Below are 17860 nucleotides of genomic sequence, written 5' to 3'. Positions count from 1 at the left end.
GAAATTTGTGGCATGGTGCATCGACAAATCAGTTGATCCTCTATCTGCTCCTCTTTCTCAAGTCCTCTTCTTTATTGTTTTCCTTGCCCAGCATGGTTCCACCCTGGGCACTCTTAAGGGATATCTTTCTACTATCTGTGCTTTCTTGTGTTTACCAGATCAGCCTTCCTTATTTAAATCTCCTATAGTTGGGAGATTTCTTAAAGGCCTCACACATCTCTTTCCTCCTATCCCATTCATCATGCCCCAGTGGGATCTAAACTGGGTATTAACATACCTTATGTGTGCCCCGTTTAAGCTGCTTCACAACTGCCCTTTACGGCTCTTAACCATCAAGACTCTCTTTTTAGCTGTCATTACCTTCTGCCTGCAGAGTAAGTGAGCTCCAGGCTCTGTCATCTAAGCCACCTTTCCTGGCCATAGAGCCTGTGATAGTGGTACTTTGCACAAGGGCTTTTTTCCTACCTAAAGTAGTGACACCCTTCCATGTCGGACAATCCATCGCCTCGCCTATATTTATGCATCTCCACAGCCCTCTCATGAAAAGGAGAGACTCCACCGTCTGGACCCAAAAAGAGCATTGGCGTTCTACCTTGATCGTACCAAAGACTTCCGGGTAAATTATCATCTCTTTGTGGGATATGTGGGTGCAAAGAAGGGGAAGGTGGTGGAGAAGAAGACCATTTCACAATGGGTACTTTTATACATCAAAATGTGCTACGCTCTGGCTAAAAAGCAACCTCCTGAAGGTTTGCACGCTCACTCCACCAGAGCTACTGCTTCTACCACAGCACTAGCACGGGCGTTCCAGTCCTGGACATCTGTCAGGCAGCGACGTGGGCATCTCTGCACATGTTTACCAAACACTGCTGCCTGGACAGTCAGGTCCGAAGGGATGGCTACTTTGGCCATTTGGTCCTGCAGGACTTCTTGGTGTGACCTTGGTTCGCAGCCCACCACCGGGGAGGGTATTGCTCGGGTATCTATTCAAAGGTAAGGAATCTGCAACTAGAAGTCTCTATCAGATGTACAAGTTACTTACCTTCGGTAACAATATATCTGGTAGAGACATATTCTGCGAACTGATTTCTAGGGACAGGAACTTCCCCTTAAGGGCCCTAGTTTTGGCGCACTACACTGTGTTCTTCATGGCTCTGCGCTACTGGCGTAGAAAGTTGTGAAAAGAAACTGACGTCAGCGCGCCGGGGTGGCACCTATATACGACCGCAACGTCATCACGGCGAACACGATGCCAACCACGCCCGCGGAGTCGACCGACACCACCTGACGGCGCGCATAGGTACTGCTCGAAGAACAATCTCCGGATTCAGTCTGATGCGTTGGGAAATTCAAAGGTAAGAAATCTGCAACTAGAATATGTCTCTACCAGATATAACTTGTACTTTCAGTCTGTTTACTGAGGGTGGCATCTACAGAGCTACTGTCCTGTTCTGGTGGATGCAGCTGGGATAGTTTCCAGTTGATAGGCTTCTGTACAAAAAGTGATTGACATTGACACCTGTTGTCTCTCGTAGGAAAAGAGGTTGGGGTCCAAAGATAATATGATTTTTTCCCCCGGTTTTCTCCAGTCTTATCTCTCATTTGGAGGCATGAAGGTGGTATCAATCATCTAGGGCACAATCACTGTTGAGAAGTAACCATATCTGTCAAAAGACAAAATTGTGTTTGTCTATGAAATGTTGGTTATGCAAAAAAGAGGACATACTTGTAAGTCTTCATCTATATGTGATTGTATTCTCTGCTCTGTAACTAATTTACAACGTAGACCAATTTGGATATTGTGTAGTGCTATCTGGCAAATACAGATTTACGTCTAGGTTTTTTTGTCATGTCTATTTGTATCCAGCTTTGATTTATATGATCCGTCCAGGTCTATAGGCATATAGTAATGTCCCAGAAGGTGGATGCAGAAATGACCAATATTTGGTTCCTGTTCTCTTTGCGCTCTCTTAATTTCCATCCTTGGGAAGACCATTCTCTGCATCTGTGGCCACCACTGCTCCACACAAAGGTGTTTACTATATCGGAAATAGACATGCATTTAGTATTTTCACTGTTTTTGCACTAGGTGCATAATTTAAACCATTATGTATCATTTATAAAGCTGCTTTCAGTAGCAAGTATTTTCTAAATCTGAACGTGAATAGCAAGTCATTTATAAAGAGTACATTTTCAGCATATTCCTCAACTTTTGAAGGAATTACAGGCTTTAAGACCTGTTCATAAACGTTTTTCCCCAGCAATGGCTCTCCTCCCAATGGCTCGGTATAACCCCAGCCACTATTCCACTTCCAGAAATTTCACTGAAGTATATTAGGTGCTGGCATTGGTTCCTGTATTTACTGTGCCCTAGTGACATGGTTCTGAGCTTGCTTTTGGTGTATCATTGACAACTTTCTCAGTATTGTCCCTCATCCGGGCCATCCTCTAGGACATGCCTTCCGGCGCACATCTCAATTATGTAGGTGAAAGTCCTTGCCTGATGCCCGGTGGTGCTTCTAGAATAAAGGGGCACAGGATTCTACCCCCTTTACATCCTGGCCCCCAAAATGGACGCAGATCTGAGTCCGGCCCTCAAACTCTGGTTTTTAAACTTGTCTTTTCACTAGGACAGGATCAAGATCTCGGAGACAAGTCTGTTGGCTCCGAATGTGGGAAAGTAGTTGGCTTCACTGTATCTTCAGAATTTCTTTTTCTACCTTCCAGTGCCTGTGTCCCACAGGCATAACCTGATGTTCACAGTGGGACCTCGGCACTATCTGAACACCATCCTGCCTTGCAGACTGACAACCGTAGCACAAGCCTTTACTAAATCATGGCAGATTCACTGAGTCAGTCAGGAGTCCATTTATTTCCATGCTTAGATGACTGACTAGTGAAGACAAAATCTCCTGGGGCTGGTCAAGCAACAGCTCCAGCGGATGGTTACTCTCCTCCATGACTGGACTTTACCATCAATGCGCACAAGTCTCACAGCTCTCCAACGGTAGAGTCTTGTCTTATGTCCAGTACTGCCCCAATGAAGATGACTCACATGAAGAGCTCTCCTCTCCTGTTTCTCAGAGGATGGCTAATATTCAAGGAAAGATTCTGAGGGTTGTGACTCAGACTCTGATCCCTGTTTTCTATGTGTTGTCTGATTGGCAGCTTTTTATTGTTTGTGCTACACTTCAGACTGTGGATGAAAACACTACAATGATGCCAGAAACCACAGTGTCCACAGCACCAGGAGAGGCTCCGAGCTCTGCTCCAGTGCTTCTGTACATTCATCGGCATCTGCAGTGGTAGATGAACCCCCTCACCCCTTTTGGTGGGTCACCCCTTTTGGTGGTTCAACCCCCTGCAGGCTCATCCTTCTTTGGTCACAGGTGCTGCCTTCACCAGGTGAAGTGCCTGTTGGGCGGGATGGTGGTGTGGGGCCTTTGGCTCACACCGGATGAGCACCTGCACGTTATTGTGTTTGTGCGGAGCACAGTCCGACTTGCTAGGAAGGCATTTCTACTTTCATCCAGGAATCACCATTCAGTTTGTCGGATATATCCACTAAATTAACTGACAGAGGTGTGAGGTCATGTACCCTATATACTTGTTGCTCTCAATTTTGCCCTGAGGCATGCCTTCAGGTTCAGCTTGCCCTGGGGCCTTCAGTATGCTTTTCCACGGATTCTATTTGTGTTGAAAGAACTGCGTAAGGTGATGGATGATTGAGCTCTTAAGATTGTGATCACTCCGGACTGAGCTCCAAGGATCTGGTGCACTGATTGGTTCGCACTCCAAAATTTCTGCTGCCATTCATTTCCCATGCAGAGTGGATCTTCTCTTCCACTTTAAATCACAAATGTGGTGGCTGCACACATGGACCCTAAGGTTTCAGTTACCTCTCTGTCTATCTGAAGAAGCCACAGATGTCATCTTAGTGTCTAGGAAGCTTGCCACCAAATCAGTTTACTTAGGTTGCTGGGCTAAGTTTGTCTAGTGGTGTTTATCAGAAGTCACCAATCCCTTAAGTTCCCACACTCCCTGTGTTCTTCCTTGAATAGCTGGTTCTGGCTGAGACAACAGTTAAGGGCTGTATGCCTCCACATGTTTGCCTGATCAACCTTTCCTGTTTAAATTGCCACTAGTGGCACGTTTCTTAAATGTTTGCTCCATTTGTTCCCACCACTCAATGTATTTTTTCTCAGTAGGATTTGATGCTCATTCTGACTTTCTAAATGGTATCTACTTTGAGTCAATGGGCTCTTGCCATGTTTGATTACTACCCCCAGACATTTTGTTTTATAACAGTTATTTTGTTGCATAGGATGGGAGATATTTAGGCCCCAATATTCGGCCTACGCTCTAAAGTTTTCTATTCAGACAAGTTGGTTCCTCAGACTTGCCAACCCTCCTTGCACAAGGTGACTTCTTTATTTCATGAGACTCACTCTATTACTCTTCTCTCTTTATTCCTCTTCTGCATCCCACAAAGCGGTGAAGTAGGCCGCACTTGTCTTGTGGATGGATGGATGGATGGATGGATGGGTGGGTGGGTGGGTGTTCAGCACGTCATGGGCTTTACCAGAACTAAGAAGGGCAATCCAGTATCCAAAGGCACCATTATGTACAGAGTCATCTTCTGTTCCAAGATCTGCTATTCAGTTGCCAAAAAGACGATATGGAGTGCTTCTGATGGATACAACTACCTGTGGATTCCTCACCTGATGAATACTCCCATGGCGCCAGCATTTGACGGAAATCTTCTTACTAGTCTCTGCACGTCGACGAGGACGTCACTCTAGCCCACGCGACGCCGTCTGACGTCATACAGGCAATAAGAAGTCCTCGCCGACGTGCCGATGACAGTTCCCTTTTTTCCGTGCATTCGAAACGGTTATCTTCGAGGGAGTTACTGTTACCTTTGTGGTTACAGTGTATTGTCTGCTGCGTAGTCTTCTCTGCGGTAACAATGTCTCAGAGGAAGTCGGGTTTCAAGCCCTGTCGAGAGTGTGGGGGCAAGATGTCAGTTACAGATCCTCACTCCGACTGTCTATGGTGTTTGAGCTCCGACCACGACGTCTCGACTTGCGATTCATGTCAACACATGAATCCGAAGGCCCTCAAAGAGCGCGAGGCCAAGTTATTCATGGCAAAGTCAAAGAAGAAGGAGAAACATCATAAGAAGTCTTCTTCGCCAAGGTCTCACCGGCGTCATCGAGACTCCCGGCGCCGTAGAGACTCACGACGTCACTCCAGCAAGGAGTCTCGTTCGAGGTCACCTTCGGCTCGGCGTCGGAGGACTTGGGAGGTCAGCCCCACGGTCACGCCGCATCCATCGACGCCGTTGCCCTCTCCGGCGTCACCGACTTCACCTGGTGACGGCGTCAGTGATTGAGGTGGTGCAGCCTCTTGTGTTTTCTCCGGCGTCGCAGACGTCGAGGCCGGCGTCGGGGTCGCCCTCGATCCAGGCCCCCCCCGTATCCGGCTTTTCCCACTCCTGGAGCCGATAGTACCGCGTTTCTTAATGCGATGTATACCATCTTTCAGCAGATGGCTCCAGGAGCTGCTCCGGCTGGTCCTTCGGGGCCCTTGGCCTTTTCGTTGGGTGATCCTGCGCCTCTTCGGCCGGCACCCTTTATGCCCTTTCTCCCTTTTGGGAATGTGGGCTCGGCGCCGGTGCCGGCGTCGGTGGCCGCTCCGGTGGCTTCGGATGTTTCGGCCCCGGAGGTTGCCCCTCCGTCGAAGTCAGGATTTTGCCCTGTGACTCCGGTTGGTCCATCGGCTCCAAGACCTCGTCCTCCGGCTCCTGCCTCGGCGCCGAAGCTGCCTGTGGCGCCGGACGCGGCGTCAGATGCTTCTGGAGATCGGCGCCGTTCTTCGACGTCGGCGGAGGCCATGTCGACTCCGCGTATCGAGGAGAGACTTCATTCGTGGAGGCGTGCTCTCCGTCTTTTAGAAGAGCAAGAGTACCAGCGAGTCCTAGAGGAGGGAGAGATTGAGGACTCTGGAGACGGACTGCATGGTCTGGATACAGCCAGTGGGCTGGACACTTCCCCTGAGTGGGACCTTTCATCTCCAGGGGAATATACGGAGGAGGCTGCTTCCTTTCATGCTGTGGTGAGGAAGGCAGCGAGCTTTTTGGACCTGCCTTTGCCGGTGGCAGAGGCAAAGCAGAATTTGCTGACAGAGGTATTGCATCCGGCCTCTGCTGCAGCTGAGCCTCTCTTGCCATTTAATGAGGCTTTGCTGGATCCGGTGTTGGAGGTGTGGAAGAAGCCGGTGTCTTCCTCGGCCGTTCATAGGGCTGTGGCCAGGAGGTATCGAGCTGCACCATCTGACCCTGGCTTTCTCTCTAGACACCCTACGCCGGAGAGCTTGGTGGTGCAAGCCTCCTGTTCCTCAAAGTCAGCGCCTGGTTCCTTCCCGACGGTGCCTGGAGACAGAGACTCCAAGAAACTGGATGCGCAGTCCAAGAAAATATTTTCGTCATGCAGTTTGGCGTTGAAGGCCACCAACGCCACGTGCATTCTGGGGAGGTACATCCATGCGCTGATGGATGATATTTCGTCTTCATTCACGGAGCTTCCCCAGGGTCTTTTGGATGTGGTCTCGGACGCCCAGGCTGCCGCGACCCAGATTATCCAGTCTGGGCTGGACACGACCGACTCGGTGGCCAGGGCGATGGGCACGGCTGTGGTGGCAAGAGGACAGGCCTGGCTCCGAAACTCAGGGTTCTCTGCGGATGTGCAGTCGACCCTGCTGGACCTCCCGTTTGATGGGGACAGACTGTTTGGAGCCAAGGCAGATTCAGCCTTGGAACGATTTAAGGAGAGCAGAGCCACAGCCAAATCGTTAGGACTGCAAGCTCCTTCTTCCTCTGCCTCTTCTAGAATTTTCAGGAGGTTTCGGGGATTTGGGCGTGGCTCTTATTCCTCTTCCTTTCGGGGGAGGTTCCAGCAACCCGCCTCTTCCCTCCCCTATAGGTCATTTAGAGGGAGGGGGAGGGGTGGGGTCCGTACCAGAGGAGCCTCTCAACAGCACTCTGCCTCTTCCTCGTCCTCTGGAGGGGTGCAGCAGGGGAAGCAGCCTTAGGCTTCCACCGTTTCCCACTCACTCCTCTCCTGTAGGGGGAAGATTACAGCGTTTTCTCCACAAGTGGAAGTCTATCACAACGGACACTTGGGTTCTCGGCATTGTGGGAAAAGGCTACGCCCTTCCCTTTCGGGAGTTCCCGCCCATCTTATTGTTCAGAAGAACACCTCCTGTTGCTAGAACAGGAGGTTCAAGTCCTCCTTTCAAAGGGCGCGGTAGAGTTGGTCCCAGAGCAGGAAAAAGGTCGAGGTTGTTACTCAAGATACTTCCTGATTCCCAAAAAGGATGGTCAGTTGAGACCAATCCTGGATCTGAGGATCTTGAATTGGTTCCTCAAACAGGAAAAGTTCAAGATGCTGACCCTAGCACAGGTGCTTTTGGCGTTGAACAAGGAAGATTGGATGGTGTCTGTCGACTTGCAGGATGCTTACTTTCATATCCCGATACTCAAGTCGCACAGGAAGTATCTCCGGTTTGTGGTAGGGTCGCAGCACTATCAGTTTGCGGTCCTCCCGTTTGGTCTTACTTCAGCACCTCGAGTCTTCACAAAGGTGATGTCAGTGGTTGCGGCGGAGCTCAGAAGGAAGGGGATAGCAGTATTCCCTTACTTGGACGACTGGTTGATCAAAGCCAAGTCCCCGGAGCTTGTGTCGCATCATCTGCAGTCAACAACCCAGTTGTTGTTCGACCTGGGCTTTTCGGTGAACGTGCCCAAATCTCACCTGGAGCCCTCTCAGCGCCTCCTGTTCATAGGGGCAGTACTGGATACAACATTGAGTCGAGCCTTTCCTCCGCCTCAGCGGATTCAAGATATTCAGGAATTGGTTCCAATGTTTCGAAATGGAGCGGTAGTTCCAGTCCTCAAGGTCCTTCGTCTGCTCGGTCTGTTCGCCTCCTGCATTCTGTTGGTCACGCATGCTCGCTGGCACATGAGGGCTCTTCAGTGGTGCCTCCGAAGGCAGTGGTCTCAACACAAGGGAGATTTAGAAGGTACTGTCAAGATCTCCAGAGATGCTGCTGTGGAATTGAAGTGGTGGATTGCGGGCAACAATCTTTCACAGGGGAAGCCGTTCGCGCAGTCGCCACCAGTGGCCACGGTAATAACGGATGCCTCCACCCTAGGATGGGGAGCTCATCTGGGGGATCTGGAGATCAAAGGGCTTTGGTCTCCAGAGGAACAGGTGTTTCATATCAATCTGTTGGAGTTACGGGCTGTACGTTTGGCTCTCAAGGCCTTCCTCCCATCCCTTCGTGGTCAGTCGGTACAGGTCCTGACGGACAATACTACCACGATGTGGTACATAAACAAACAGGGAGGAGTAGGGTCGTACCTTCTCTGCAGAGAAGCTCTTCGGCTATGGTCCTGGGCAAAGGACCATCAGATTTGCTTGGTGGCAAATCATCTGGCCGGGGTCTTGAATGTACGTGCGGACAGTCTCAGTCGCCAATTCTCGGCAGACCACGAGTGGCGTCTCCATCCAGATCAAGTCTGTTTAATCTTCCAGATGTGGGGGTTTCCTCGGATAGATCTGTTTGCCACTCGGGAGAACGCGCATTGCCCGTTATTCTGCAGCCTCCAGTATCCGATGCAGGGAGCGTTGGGGGACGCGTTTCAGATAACCTGGTGCGACCAGTTGCTTTACGCGTTTCCCCCCATACCCTTGATTCCTCGAGTGTTGAGGAAAATTTGCCAAGACCGGGCCCAAGTCATCTTAATAGCTCCGGATTGGCCAAGGAGGGTATGGTACTCCGACCTTCTCCAACTCTCACTGTGCCCTCCGCTCCGTCTCCCTCTCAGGGCAGACCTCCTCTCGCAGTCGCAGGGGCAGGTTTTACACCCCAACCTCCAGAGTCTGCACCTACATGCTTGGAGATTGAACGGGGCAACCTGAGTTCCTTCTCTCTCCCGCCTGATGTAGTGGATGTTATCTTAGCGGCCAGGCGACACTCCACTAAATCTATCTACGCTAATAGGTGGTCTAAATTTGTTATGTGGTGTGGAGAGAGACAGATTGATCCCTTACATGCTCATCTGTCACATGTTTTGTCTTTTGCACTGTCTCTAGCGCAGAAAGGTTGTGCAGTAGCTACCATTAAGGGTTATTTGTCGGCCTTGTCAGCCTTCATTTGTCTTCCAGACCAACCATCGTTATTTAAATCCCCTATTGTTCTCAGATTCTTGAAAGGTCTTCTGAATCAATATCCTCCAAAACCATTCGTTATGCCTCAATGGGATTTGTCCTTGGTCCTGACTTTCCTTATGGGGTCCCCTTTTGAGCCTATGCATTCTTGCCCCTTAAGGTATTTGGTTATTAAAACAGTATTCCTGGTAGCTATAACATCTGCAAGGAGAGTGAGTGAGTTGCAGGCCTTATCGGTTAAACCCCCTTATATAACGTTTTATGGGGATAAGGTGGTGTTGAGGACCAAGGCTGCTTTCCTTCCGAAGGTTGTTTCACCCTTCCATTTGGCTCAGACAATCACTTTGTCCACGTTTTATCCTCCGCCTCATCCTTCAAAGGAGGAAGAAAGACTACATCGCCTGGACCCAAAAAGGGCGTTGAGCTTCTATATCGACAGAATGAAGGATATCAGGCTGGAGGATCAGCTGTTTGTCGGATACGTGGGCAAGAGGAGAGGAAAGGCAGTCCACAAGAGAACACTCTCCAGGTGGGTTGTTCTTTGCATTAAAATCTGTTACTCTTTGGCAAAGAAGGATCCGCCTGAGGGCATTAGAGCTCACTCCACCAGAGCTAAGTCGGCCTCTTCGGCCTTGGCCAGGGGTGTTCCTGTGGTCGACATCTGCAAGGCCGCAACTTGGTCGTCCCTTCACACTTTTGTGAAACATTACTGTTTGGACTCTGAGGTCAGAAGGGACGGTCATTTTGCACGGTCAGTGCTGCAGGATTTCTTGGTTTGACCATTTAGGCACCCACCGCCGGGCGTGGTACTGCTTTGGGACTCTATTCATCAGGTGAGGAATCCACAGGTAGTTGTATCCATCAGAAGAACGAGTTACTTACCTTCGGTAACGACTTTTCTGGTGGATACATTAGCTACCTGTGGATTCCTCACGGTCCCACCCGCCTCCCCGTTGCCTTTTTGGTCTCTCCAAGCAATCCTTGAGTGTGCTCCTTTTGGTCTTCAAAGTTGCAATACATTTTGCATGTATGATATTTGTATATATGTGTATATTTATATATAAATCTATATATATATTGGGTATATACATGATTCGTATGTATAAATATATTTATTTGTTTAAAAAAAAAAAAAAGGTTATATTAAATCTACAGCTATTTTATTGCAATGTTGTGTGATTTACAATATTAAGAGATGTTGCTTTGCTCTTTCATTGCATTGGGTTATTATTATTCTCATGCACGTAAAAAATGTTGGTACTGTCATCGGCACGTCGGCGAGGACTTCTTATTGCCTGTATGACGTCAGACGGCGTCGCGTGGGCTAGAGTGACGTCCTCGTCGACGTGCAGAGACTAGTAAGAAGATTTCCGTCAAATGCTGGCGCCATGGGAGTATTCATCAGGTGAGGAATCCACAGGTAGCTAATGTATCCACCAGAAAAGTCGTTACCGAAGGTAACTAACTCGTTCATTTGTGCTGACTCCATTAGAGCCATCGGTGACCCTTGGACCTTCTCCACAGTCGCCCTGGGCCCGATATCTGGGCAGCTACATTGTCAGATTTTCATATTTTTGCCAGGCGCTGTTGCCTCAGGCATGCAGTGACTGGTTACTTTGCCTGAGCTCTGTTATATTCTTCATTGGTGACATGGCACTACTCTGTCCTACCTGCCACATAGATATTGCTTTGAGGAGCGTTTGTAAGGGGAGAAATGCAGAAAAATGTATCCATCAGAAAAAAATATATACTTCACCATTGTTAACAATATTTCAGTTTTTATCATCAAGCAGATTCCCCACTGTCTGCCCTTTCCCCCTGAGCAGTTAATTCTGTGACTAATAAGATCCATGCATGCCTTTCTTGGACATGGGAAAAGTTCAGAAGCCAACGGCAGTGTGCTGATTGGCGCCTAATAAATGCCAGCACAATCATGTCAGAAGTCCTGGTTAGAGCCTCATGGTGGCGTTGAAGATGATTTGCTATTAAAATTTTACCTGGACAAACCTGAAAAACTAACTAAAAAGATTAGGAATCTGCTCGAAGATTTTGTATCCACCAGAAGTGTAGTAACCGAACTTCAGTAACTTTTTCTTCAATGCATCAAATATCTGCTCCTGGCTGTTCGCTGAATTAAGGATTTACTAGTTTGCATACCTGTTATGCATTTTTTACTATACTGTCCTTTGTGAATATTATTAGTCATAATTATTATCCCTTGTACTTTTTCAGCATGTCCTGATTTGCACTGCAGGGCTTGAATTCCATTTTTTGACACTTTCGTGTTTTTGCTTAAACCATACTTATTTTGTCTTGATTTTCTTGTTGTAGTGCTGAGTATACGGGGTATCCAAGACGAAGACCCGCCGGATGCTCAGCTCATGAGGTTGGACAACATGCTGCTGGCAGAGGGAGTTGCAGGACCTGAGAAAGGAGGCAGAGGAGCCTCACGAACTCTAGCTGCTGCAGCAGCGGGTGGCTGTGCCAATGACAACAGCATTGAACACTCGGACTACAGGGCCAAACTTTCACAGATCCGGCAGATCTACCACTCGGAGCTCGAGAAATACGAGCAGGTGAATTCTACATAGAGATCCTAGCACTGATTGCAGATTATCATTTTGTAATAGCTTCTTCCAGCAATGTCTTTTGCACCGGTTTGTCAAATATTTATTTTCTACATGGATGCAACCATGTTAAATGGGATACAACCTATTTGTGAGCTTTGGAGCCAGGGATGCTGGCTGAACTACAGTCATAGCCAGGTGCAGTAATACCCTACGTGCATCACGCATCATTGTGCTCTGAATGAGGCACACCTTCCTTGTGTCCAAACGCGCACACACTTGTTAAGATGGTGTTAGTGGCCTTCTTCATATGCAAGCCTTTTAAAGAATTTTACACGACAACTGCATGGGCTGCCTGCATGCATTCTACAGACACTATACTTGATGTTTCTTTATAAGCAATGCACAGTACTTCCTAGAGAGGTCTAAAGTGCCTGTTTGCTTAAGCCTAAGCTTCCTTCTCATGCTTCGTAGTAGCTCTCTAGTCCGTGGCTCATCTAGATATATTTAACTGCAATAGAAGCAATCTGCATGCTCAGCTCTAGGTGGCGACAGCAGAGGAAAGCTTGCCGGTTAGAAATGGAAGTGCTGTTACAGGAGCTGTAATTTTGTATCAACAGTCCCAGTAGCAAATTCTAAGCATTATAGTGTTTACTATAACGTAATACATGAAACATTATGTTTACTAGTACCATCTTAGGGTTAAGCACTTGATTGCAAAAATAAGGGCTCCTGTCTTGTCACAAGAGCTCTTCTATCCAGGTAAGGTCACTGTGAACTGGGATGTTGGTACTGTGGATTTCGACTCTTATAGTATCACTGACCTATTCATTCATTGACATTCTGGGATTATTCATACTTTGGATGGATATCCTACAAATGACCAGAACTTTTTATTTTGATGTTTCATTTATGCTTGATCCAGGTACCCAGTATTATATAATCATTTTAGAGTGTAGGGGTCGAAGGGTAATGCGTTATGGCACAGCTTAATTTTGGTTACCAAGACTAGGACAGACAACCTTGTCCTGCTAATTTTCCAAATTAGTTCGAAGAGACTTCTGGTGCAGGAGAGGACTGTTGGTACTCGCAGGCATTATCTTTTCCATGCACTTTGTCAGATCATGTGAAGGAGTGAACTCTGAAGCTGGGCAGGAAAAGGATGAAGATATGGTATTTAGCTCCTCTAAGGGATATTTCCATCCTTGCTGCTCATTGACCAGGAGAGAGCAGTATCAAGGTGGGTGCTCTCAGCTGTCTTCAACCATTTACACAAGTGCATCCTTTATTTGGTTGGATTTCAGTGCTTTCAACAAGTGGGGCATCCCCACTGGTAGATCTCTTTAAGACTGACCTGAACATAAGGTCCTATGTTTAGCTCAAATGAATTTCTGCAGAGAGCATACCTGAGAGATGCTGTGTTGGTCATATGGCTGTGCAGTCTTCTTTGTGCCTTTCTACAGTTTCTGATTATACATGTGGTTCTCAACCAGTGCCGAAAAGTTTTGACCATTGTCATTCGAATGGCCCCCTAGTTAGCCCACAAAGCTTTGTTAAGTGTTTTTTCATCTTTTGGCAGCCAGGCTGAGAAGGTGCATAGATTTTGAGCTAAAGGAAATATCAACCAGTAAATTACAAGGCCTGTTGAATACTGGATGATCAGGTACTTTTTGTGTCCAAAGGTATTTCTTCCCAAGGTTTACCTTTAAGGCAATGGACAGTATCACAATGAGTTGTCTAGTGTTAGAGAGGTCTCTGAGAAGATCATTGCGCATTCTTTTGGGCAAGATCAGCCACTACTTCATTCACAGATGCATTTTCAGCAGACTTACAAAGCACATAATTTTAGATCTTTATTAGCAAAATTATATTGTCTTCTTTCAAGTACTAGGACAGGGACTTAGGAGGACACAATTCTGCTTATGTTAGGCCAGTTTTTTGTTAGCTGAGGCCTCTCTAGCCAGGTTGTTGGGCATTGCAGTCAAGGATAAAGAATTACCCCAAGAGCATTATCTTTAGGATGGCACAGAGCAATCGATTATCTAATTGTTAATTTGCACAATCAATCATACAAGGCGCCAGCCTTTCCAACTTAGTCCTCTTATTGTGCATAGCACTGTGGAATTGTATAGATACTGCCTCTTTCTTTCCTATAACTGTAAATCGTAGGCACGTCTTTCAAGGTTAGTAGATAGGTCTTACCATCCTTCCCAGTTTTACACTAATCAGCTAAATCAGGCAAATAAGGTACGGATCTACAATGGTAGAGACCTATCAGTTGCTCACCTGTCAGTTTGCCAACTTTAAAAAAAAAAAAAATGCTGCTGGATTTTTTTAAAAAAATGTTTGCATTTTCTTATATGTGGCATTGCAGAATTGTACTTGTACTATTAATTTTAATCTCTAGGCGACTGAGATAGTAAGTGCCAGTAGACAGGTTTTTTCATTGTTGTCTCTAAAAAGTATGCTTAGTTTTCACTTTTTACGTATTTTAATGACGATGTATTATGTGTTTTAGCGTTTTGCAATGGTTTTAAATAATCAAGCAAAAAAAAAAAACCTTACCTTACCTTTGGGAGGCAGTGGTTATGATGATTGTTATGTTCCTCTGCAAATTATTACCCAGCTACGTCGCCTCGGTCTAAAGCATGGTTGGTATTGACCTGATAACTATTAAATTGATTAAACTATTTAAGTTACTTTACCAAATGTTTATCTAGTAGTTGCCAGCAATTTAATGATCTCTACTCAGTTTACTTGTAGGTCAGCTACTTTTTGTTTGCACTATCTCTATTATTTAGGCGAGGCTGATCTAGACGCAATGTCATCTGCATTGCATCCTGCCACCCTTAAAATAAATCTTTTCCACTGAACAGAAAAATGTGATACTATTTTTCCTTAACACGTTGAATTGCTGTTGCTTTAACTTTTAACATTTTGTTTTCGAGATGAAATTACTAAAATCGTCAGTCTTTTGTAAGTTTTGGTTTATCTGACATGCTTGCAGGCCTGCAGCGAGTTCACAACTCACGTTATGAACCTGCTTCGTGAGCAGAGCAGGACAAGGCCTGTTTCGCCAAAGGAAATCGAAAGAATGGTGAACATCATCCATAGCAAGTTCAGCACCATCCAGATGCAGCTGAAGCAGAGCACGTGTGAGGCAGTTATGATCTTGCGTTCCCGATTTCTGGATGCCAGGTACAATTATTACTTCTTTATATTTTGTATTTGTCTTCCATTGCCAGATAACAGCAGAAATGATGACGTCAGATTTGTTCCTGGTGTTAGTTTTCAGGTTATTAAAGCTAACTTTGTGACCATTTTATATAGATATCAGACCATACCTGATACCTGGCTTGTTCCGATGTCATCATACCCCTTGTGCTTAATTCCAACTTCGTCAGAGAAAGTGCAAGCCTTTCACTGGCTCACAGCTTGCTACACTTGTGGATGGCGGGATTGGGTAGGTTAGATGCTGCACACAACCAGGGTTGGATGGGCCAGGAACTCTATTCAAACCTGCAGTGCATGTGGGGTCTTGGTCATCATTGTAATTGTGTGAAAAATATACCTTGCTTTTTTAAAGACACACACTCTCTCCTTTGTGCTCGACTTCCTGGGTCTTTGGGTTTCTAGGGGATAAGTGATAGTGTTAAGTATCTGAAGGTGTGTGTGTGTGTGTGTGTGTGTCTCCAAGTCTTTGTGTTTGTATTTTACATTGCCACTTGTGGATATTTGCATTCCTGCTTGGTTCCTTAATATAACCAGATATTGTGCAATTACAGATACTTTTTTGGCTATTTACCATCTAAGGCTTTTAGGACTGTAGGAATACTGTAGAAGAGTATAGATGTGTGATGTGGTTGTGTGTTCCATTGCTATCTGACAACGTGCCTTTTGAAACTCGTAGTTTTCTTTGCAGTTTTATACTGTTTTTTACATTGCTCAAACTTCAGAAGATTGTAAAATATTTCACAAGGAGCGAAGTCATCTTGTTCGCTTGTCTGAAAGCCATAGTTTGAGAGGACAAGCCCTCGGGGCCATGTGAAGGGACAGAAACTGTTCCAGAGCATGGATAGGAGTGGCGGACATAATTTTTTCTGCCAAAAGAAAGGCCTATTAAAATCAAAATTTGTAACATAACCAGTGAATTTTGTAGCATCTTCAGTAGGTTCTCAGTAGGTTGAATACTAGATCTGTTTGCGTACAGTGTTACTGAAATAGACTTTATTTTAGGTGGTCATTTCTCTTCATCCTTTTAAAATTAATGAACATGTACAACTATCTTTATTTCCAGGCGCAAACGACGTAATTTCAGCAAACAAGCCACAGAAGTTCTTAATGAGTATTTCTATTCACATTTGAGTAATCCTTACCCAAGTGAGGAAGCCAAAGAAGACCTAGCCAAAAGGGGAGGCATTTCTGTCTCGCAGGTAAGTGGTTAGAGGTATTTTACAGTGTAGGCGGTTAAAAATATCTGTGTTGAGATTTTAGCTTCCTGTTAGAACAATTAGCTATGATTGACCTCATCTGTACTGTCACCTATTACCTAATGTTTTTATGTTATTGGGATCTTTTTATCAAACAGACTGCTTTACAGAGTATGGTTGAGATGCAAAACATGCTGGTTACAACTGCCTGGGCTGCTGTGTGCAAGAGCAGCATGCACTAGGGACAGGTATACATTTTCATGGGTATAGTTTTCCATGAAGTACACATTTTTACATAAACTGTATAAAGATCACGGGTCATTTGCTTTAGAATACAGAATTATACAGAACGTATTGACTTTTTACCCAAAGTGCAAGATAGTAGCGGACCTGTGTACATTTGAGGCATTTGCCATTGCATTGGGTAGTGAGAAATCACTTGAGCTTTTTTCTGTATAGTCTTCGCCTAATTCTTTTTTGAGAGAACTAGACTTGAGAGGTGGGTTCAGATATCGTGTAATTGAATATTTAGGTAGTATCCCAGTAACATTTTGATTTTTATGCATGCACGTCTCTTGTTGTTGGAAACCTGAAATAAAAAAAACCTGAATAAATGATCACTTTACTCCATTATCGTGCTTTCTTAAAATTCCAGGGTTCAGAGTAAGTTTAAATGTAGTGTTTTTCATTAAACACAATATCCAAGGCGTTGTCCAGTAGTTCATGAAGTGCCCCACACCAGGAATGATCTTGATGCTGTTTATTATCTAGAAGTTCATTTTGACCCTTTTCATCAACGGCTCCAAATCTGTATCACTCTTCTCCATTAAGCATAACCAAGATAGGATTATTTTTGTATCCGTTACTATATTGTGCATCTTAAATGGACCCCCATCCACCAGACATGTTGTAAACGTATATGCATTCAGCATTTCACATAACACATCCCTCCACTCAAGGCCACTCTCCCAAACTCAGCGGTCCTTCAATCAAATTGTTTACTCGCTCAACCCATGCATTAGATTTTCAATGTTGAAACTAGCCAGATTACATTATGGCACTTCATAACAAAGCTCCACATAACACTAGTTAAAAAGTGTTTTTTGGTGCTGATTCCATACAACGGTGTGCCCTTCCCGACATCTATAAATGTTAGATGCATCCTCTATTACAAAGACAATTTAACATATAATTTGGTCCTTTTCGGGCACAAGTTGATATACTAATTGCAGTTTCTCAACATATATTGTTTCTTTAATTGGTGACGTTTAAGGGACGGTGAATTAGGGATTGTGGGATAGAAGCTATCATTCCTTTTCATTAAGCATGTCTATTTTTAGCCTTCCTACTAAAGTAAGTTGCTTCACCAATATGCTGGAAAGTGTTTTTCTGCTTAGGTAATGGGGATCTTAAGTTGCACACAATATTATAAGCTACAACCAGCTTCATTTCTGATTGATCTAGTGCACTGCTCTTCACTGTTTTGTATGAGATACACAGTTTTGGTCTTTGGGGTGGGGTAGCTTCTGGCGTCATGGAGCTGAACTTTGACCTGATCCAAATATTTTTCACAAATAAGTTGTTGTTCATTTAAAACAAGAAGTCATAAGATGCCCCTCTTGAAGTTCAG

At 45.5% G+C, this 17860-nt stretch overlaps 1 protein-coding gene across 1 annotated transcript in view; it reads left to right on the top strand.

Annotated features, from left to right (window-relative positions):
* LOC138292016 (pre-B-cell leukemia transcription factor 1-like) overlaps window positions 1-17860 on the top strand; it is a 226727-nt gene that overhangs the window by 123888 nt on the left and 84979 nt on the right. Inside the window, exons 3-5 of the mRNA XM_069230330.1 lie at window positions 11565-11809; window positions 14808-14998; window positions 16098-16233. Coding sequence (XP_069086431.1) covers window positions 11565-11809; window positions 14808-14998; window positions 16098-16233 — 572 coding nt within the window. The remainder of the gene's footprint in view (window positions 1-11564; window positions 11810-14807; window positions 14999-16097; window positions 16234-17860) is intronic.

The sequence above is a fragment of the Pleurodeles waltl genome, chromosome 4_2 (assembly GCF_031143425.1).
Source record: "Pleurodeles waltl isolate 20211129_DDA chromosome 4_2, aPleWal1.hap1.20221129, whole genome shotgun sequence".
NCBI lineage: Eukaryota > Metazoa > Chordata > Amphibia > Caudata > Salamandridae > Pleurodeles > Pleurodeles waltl.
The sequence above is the reverse complement of the archived record's forward strand: the minus strand, read 5'-3'. Positions and strand labels throughout refer to the sequence as shown.